Raw genomic sequence first — 5,811 nt, 5'->3', positions numbered from 1 at the left:
AGATAGAAGTGGTCGAAAAGGAACAGTGACTGATTGTGATTTTACTGTAACTCTGCTTTCAGGTGTGCATGTGTGCTCGCGTGCCTCGTGAGGAGCCCACCAAGCCAGTTGAGGCTCAGCTCAACGACCTGCTGGCAAAGGTCAAGGACTTTTTCAACGAGGATAGCGTTAAGGTGAGTCTAGCCGACACTAGCCGACCTTAACAGACCAGACAAAAACGTATGACTAATTTACTCGATTGCTTCTGCACGACTTCCATGATAAGGTCAAGGCTGCTGCTGAAGAAGGTCTTGCTGTGAACGAGCAGATCCAGAAGGCGCCCAAACCCTAAAAATGCAGCTCTAAAGCAACGAATTTAAAAATCAAATCAAAAGATGTTGTGCCCAATAAAGGTTTAAACTACAATTTAAAGGTTTTTAGCGTCAGCTCAATAATGCAAAAACATCCACAAACGGAGCTGGATCCGGGTCATGGCAAATAGCCGGTACAGGGCCTGAGGTCCCGCCAAGGGAAGCTCCTGGCGGTTTGCGCACTTGCCGGTTGAATCGAAAATATGGCGGTAGATACGCGGGCGTATGTCGTGGTGCTGCTTGGCGCTGCAGACACTCTGCGGCATCTGGATCAAATGGTCGACCATGAGGGACACTCGTGGGGTAGTCGAAAGCAATAGCTGGCCGCTGACGGTGATTTTTTCCCCAGCTCTTTTCAGACGTAGACGCAGCACCCAATACTCCTCAAAGGCACGAATCGTCTGTGGGAATCGGGATAAGAGATCATCAGAGGTATGCTGCAGACGAGTTCTGGTTCTCCAAAACCTTACCTCAGACTCGAGGGTCCGTGGATGTAAACCCTCTGAGCGGTGTATCCACTTCATTCTCAAGGTGAAAAATTCCACCCGGCTAGCACTCAGCACCCGATGGAGCTGCAACACGGGCTTTTGGGCCTCAAGCTCCCTGTCCTCGACATGCAGCAGAATATCTAGGATCTCCTTTCCCTGCTTCTGGGGAAACCTACAGTCGGAATCATGTGAGACGCTGTCCTTGTAGGGGCCCTTCCAAGAACAGCCCAGGCAGTGGTACTTGCAGCAAACCACACGCCCCTCACAAACGAACTCCAAGTGTCTGGAGAGATCTTTCCTATCTGAGAACTGGTCATTGCAGCTGGGGCAGCTGATGGGTAGCTCCCAGAGAGTCTGGCGCACCACTAGATTCTGCTCCTGATCGTAGTTTCTAATGAGCGATCGACAACTGGGGCAGCAGGCACGCGTTTTATTGAAGATGGCAACAGCCAGAACGGCGGTCTTGCAGTCCTCACACATGATATGCCCATGGCTGCACTGAAAGAAGTCGTGTGGTTGTGGAACCTCGCGGCACACAACGCACACCAGTATGTTATGCAGTCGCTCACGAAGATCGGATACGCCACCACCCGAGGACCCGCCGACCTCACCCTCACTGCTGTCCATAGTAGTCGAAATCTCATTCAAAGTACTTTCATCTTTACTTGCAACATCTGACAATCGCTGCCTCTTGGCGGCTGGGGGCAGCTCGTTGTTGTTGACACTGGGGTTGGCATTCGACATTCTGAAGGGTATTTCGGCCAGCAGCCTCGGCCTGGCTTTACAGTATGTGTGCGTGCTTTATTCAACAATTCTGATTGCCTGTTGTTGCAGAGTGAACTGATACTCTGGTGTAAAGTACGAGCACAAGGTTACGAGTTTTCCAAGGCCACGCCGGTTCCCTGAAAATTACAAATTTAAAAACAGAGGATACACACAGAGAAAAACGGCATAGTAGGCACCCATGAATAGTTTAATTTAATAGAATGCACTTTGATCTACACATAAATGTACTCAAAAATATTTGTAATGCGGCCCAAGGCGTTCAATGGGTCTGGTGGGGTGGTGTCTCGGTGGACTGGTGGGCTGAAAAGTAACCTCTTTGACCGCCAAAGTGCTCTGCTATCGCAAACAAGATTACGGTGCCTATAAGTCCATGTTTCATGTAGTACATGTCAAATTAGATATGTTGCTGCTGACCTGTTTTTTTATTTTTTTTTTTAATTTTTTTTTTTTGTTTGATCGCTGCTGAATCGAATTGTTTTTTGAGTAGCAAAACAGGAAGGAAATTAACGATAAGTTGGATGAAAAGAATGGGGCTAATGATCCTTCGATTCACACCGACTCATCAAAACAAAATTCAGCCCGCGTGAGGAGATCACCGACGGCGCGGAGGAGACCTTTTGGAAAATATTCTTCGGACGGGATCAAATAGTTGGATAATCACTGCAACGAGTGTCTATGAATGAGTGACCTAAAAGGGGCTACATTGAATAAAATAGTCGGGGTCGGGCAAACAAATAGCTGTGAAAATTGGATTTTTCTCCACGCCATCGGAGCGTATCGGAAGCAGGCTAAGGCTATGGTGGATAATGCCAAATTGTTGCTTAGACACTTTCGATACGAGTACGAGTACGAGTACTGACAAACATTCCTGAACCGCTCCTTGTGTAAATACGAGTAAATATATTGAGTATAAATAGATCGATTGGCATTTCTGTGTGCAATTCCTGTGGCATTTTTGTGTGAAATTTGTGAATGTTCAAGAAGAATGCAAGAATGCTCTTGCTCAGAGCTTTTCTTATGCAAACGCATCGGGGCTCTTACTCATCCTGCCTCGAACTTTGATGTGTGCTCATGGAGGTGTTTGTAACAGGTGTAGCAAAATGTATCACACGAATGGGCAAATAGATTGGCCTCAAGCCTCGGAACAGAGAGAAGCAAATGGATGTGTTCGGAAATGTGTAACGGTTGCATATCGGGTATATCGCATGCAATAACCTTGGGCCAATTATCGGTGCATGGCATAGCATAGTTGGGGTGGGTGCAGGCAAGCTCTAGGTAGGGAACAGCTGAGCTAAGCTTCCGTAAGTGCTGTGCAGCGCATCGCAACGGAGCTTTCGAAGCCGAGCATTAAGATCGGTAAGCTCTTATTTAAGCAGTGCAAAGCACCAGAGCGTTCTCTTTTGAAAATTTGAATCTGTGCCGCCGGTGATTATCTCCGCGTCGGTAGCAAATATATATCTAAATCGACCACGTGTAAGCACCCCAAAGAAAACCCCAAAGAAAAAAAATCCAAATAACTTCTCAGAAAGACAAACCGAAACCGAACGAGGGGGAACGTTGTGAGTTGCTGCGGACACCGCAACTCTACGGTTATACCCGATACTAAGTCAGTATGGCTCTCCTCCGGCAGACGCCGCTAATATTTAACGACACGACAAAGAGTGCGTGCGAGAGAGACAGAAAATCAGTCTGAGCGTGACGTCGGGCGCTGCGTAGCCAGTGCAAATTGATTTGCTCCTTTTGGCTATGAAAATGATCTGATCTGATCCAGATTCAGCAACCTGATAGATATGGTTATTATCTATGATTCTGCGTTTTTAGTTTTCTCAAATCTGCAATATTGTGGATGCAACAGATTTTCGTCCTTTGTGGGGGCGGATGGGGGTGGGGCGAAATTCTGAGATATACGTTTTATAGTGACATCTTAAAGGAGTGTGTGTACCAAATTTGGTTACTCTAGCCTTAATAGTCTCTGAGATTTGTGGTTGCCTCAGATTTTCGTCCTTTGGGGGGGCGGAAGGGGGTGTGGCGAAATTTGGACAGGAAACGGTCAAGGTCCGATATCACAGGAGTGTGGATACCAAATTTGGTTGCTCTGGCTTTTATAGGTTCTGAGATCCTTGAACTCATATTTTGCAATTGGCAAAACCGACCATGAAACCTGTGTGTTAGAGTGAGACAGAGCGAGAAAGAGTGAAATTGTTTTCGTGATTCTGGCTGTAATAATTACACGATCTGGTTCAGATTTTGCACTCTAGAAGATATAGTCATCTTCTACGATTCTGCGTTTTTAGTTTTCTCGTATCGTCAAAATTGTGGATGCCACAGATTTTCGCCCTTTGTGGGGGCGGAAGTGGGCGGGGCAAAGTTTTGAAATATTTTTGGAGCAGTGACATATCACAGAAGTCTGGATCCAAAACATCGTTGCTCTAGCTCTTATAGTCTTTGAGCATTAGGCGCTGAAGGGGACGGACAGACGGACAGACGGACAGACGGATGGACGGACAGACGGACAGACGGACAGACAGACATGGCTCAATCGACTCGGCTATTGATGCTGATCAAGAATATATATACTTTATGGGGTCGGAAACGATTCCTTCTGGACGTTACACACATCCACTTTTACCACAAATCTAATATACCCCAATACTCATTTTGAGTATCGGGTATAATCAAACGGAACTGTGAAAATCCCACGCGGTGTGCGCTTCGCAAAAATCGGGCTAAATTAATAGCCGTGCGCCGAGAAAACTGGAAAGTGCATATTTGCCGCGCCTCGCCACAAAGTGTCTTTTTTACCCGATACTCAAAATGAGTATTGGGGTATATTAGATTTGTGGTAAAAGTGGATGTGTGTAACGTCCAGAAGGAATCGTTTCCGACCCCATAAAGTATATATATTCTTGATCAGCATCAATAGCCGAGTCGATTGAGCCATGTCTGTCTGTCTGTCCGTCCGTCCGTCTGTCCGTCTGTCCGTCTGTCCGTCCCCTTCAGCGCCTAGTGCTCAAAGACTATAAGAGCTAGAGTAACGATGTTTTGGATCCAGACTTCTGTGATATGTCACTACTACAAAAATATTTCAGAACTTCGCCACGCCCCCTTTCGCCCCCACAAAGAACGAAAATCTGTGGCATCCACATTTTTAAAGATACGATAAAACCAAAAACGCAGAATCGTAGAAGATGACTATATCTTGCAGAGTGCAAAATCTGAACCAGATCGTATAATTATTATAGCCAGAATCACGAAAACAATTTCACTCTTTCTCGCTCTGTCTCACTCTAACACACAGGTTTCATGGTCGGTTTTGCCAATTGCAAAATATGAGTTCAAGGATCTCAGAACCTATAAAAGCCAGAGCAACCAAATTTGGTATCCACACTCCTGTGATATCGGACCTTGACCGTTTTGTGTCAAAATTTCGCCGCACCCCCTTCCGCCCCCGCAAAGGACGAAAATCTGGGGCAACCACAAATCTCAGAGACTATTAAGGCTAGAGTAACCAAATTTGGTATCCGCACTTCTGTTAGATCTCACTATAAAACGTATATCTCAGAATTTCGCCCCACCCCCTTCCGCCCCCACAAAGGACGAGAATCTGTTGCATCCACAATATTGCAGATTCGAGAAAACTAAAAACGCAGAATCATAGAGAATGACCATATCTATCCAGTTGCTGAATTTGGATCAGATCGGATTATTTTTATAGCCGAAAAGAAAAAAACAATTTTCAGTGGCTACGCAGCGCCCGACGTCACGCTCAGACTGATTTTCTGTCTCTCTCGCACGCACTCTTTGTCGTGTCGTTTTTTATTAGCGGCGTCTGCCGGAGGAGAGCCATACTGACTTAGTATCGGGTATAACTGTAGAGTTGCGGTGTCCGCAGCAACTCACAACGTTCCCCCTCGTTTTGGTTGCAAACCCGTGCGTCACACAGCTCTGCCAGGAGCGAACCACACTCGTGTCTCCGTGGAAAAGTAGGAAAAACGGTATGTTAAAGTGCCCTGTAGGGAAAAATTAGTTTTTTTCTTAGCCCTCGTGGTTTTGTTGCGCTTCGCCCATAGGGCCCTGGCCACGAGCGGTAGCCTACCCAGCTCTCCCAAAGTTCTGCCACCCACACCAAACTCGCACCCTTGACGGGAGTACTCTTCGGGAGTCGACCTTGGTGTGGGGCCGAGATT

General features: G+C 46.6%; 1 protein-coding gene across 1 annotated transcript; it reads right to left on the bottom strand.

Moving 5' to 3' along the window:
- Positions 1 to 427: 427 nt before the first annotated feature.
- LOC113567086 (cysteine and histidine-rich protein 1 homolog) lies at positions 428 to 1,687 on the bottom strand. The gene is made up of 2 exons (XM_026994266.1): positions 821 to 1,687; positions 428 to 751 (listed from the first exon to the last, which is right to left on the bottom strand). The coding sequence occupies exons 1-2, from the start codon at positions 1,580 to 1,582 to the stop codon at positions 428 to 430; spliced, it is 1,086 nt and encodes a 361-aa protein (XP_026850067.1). The 5' UTR covers positions 1,583 to 1,687.
- Between the last annotated feature and the right edge of the window lie 4,124 nt (positions 1,688 to 5,811).

Source organism: Drosophila persimilis, unplaced genomic scaffold (assembly GCF_003286085.1).
Source record: "Drosophila persimilis strain 14011-0111.01,24,50 unplaced genomic scaffold, DperRS2 tig00001674-arrow-arrow-pilon, whole genome shotgun sequence".
In the NCBI taxonomy this organism is placed as follows: Eukaryota; Metazoa; Arthropoda; class Insecta; order Diptera; family Drosophilidae; genus Drosophila; species Drosophila persimilis.
Note: the sequence above shows the minus strand (reverse complement) of the source record. Positions and strands in the feature narration are given on the sequence as shown.

Excerpts from the sequence above, each read along its gene's own strand:
- LOC113567086 (XM_026994266.1), bottom strand. The coding sequence starts at position 1,582 with ATGTCGAATGCCAACCCCAGTGTCAACAACAACGAGCTGCCCCCAGCC. Across the intron at positions 752-820 it reads CACGGACCCTCGAGTCTGAG|ACGATTCGTGCCTTTGAGGA; the intron begins GTAAGGTTTTGG and ends CGATTCCCACAG.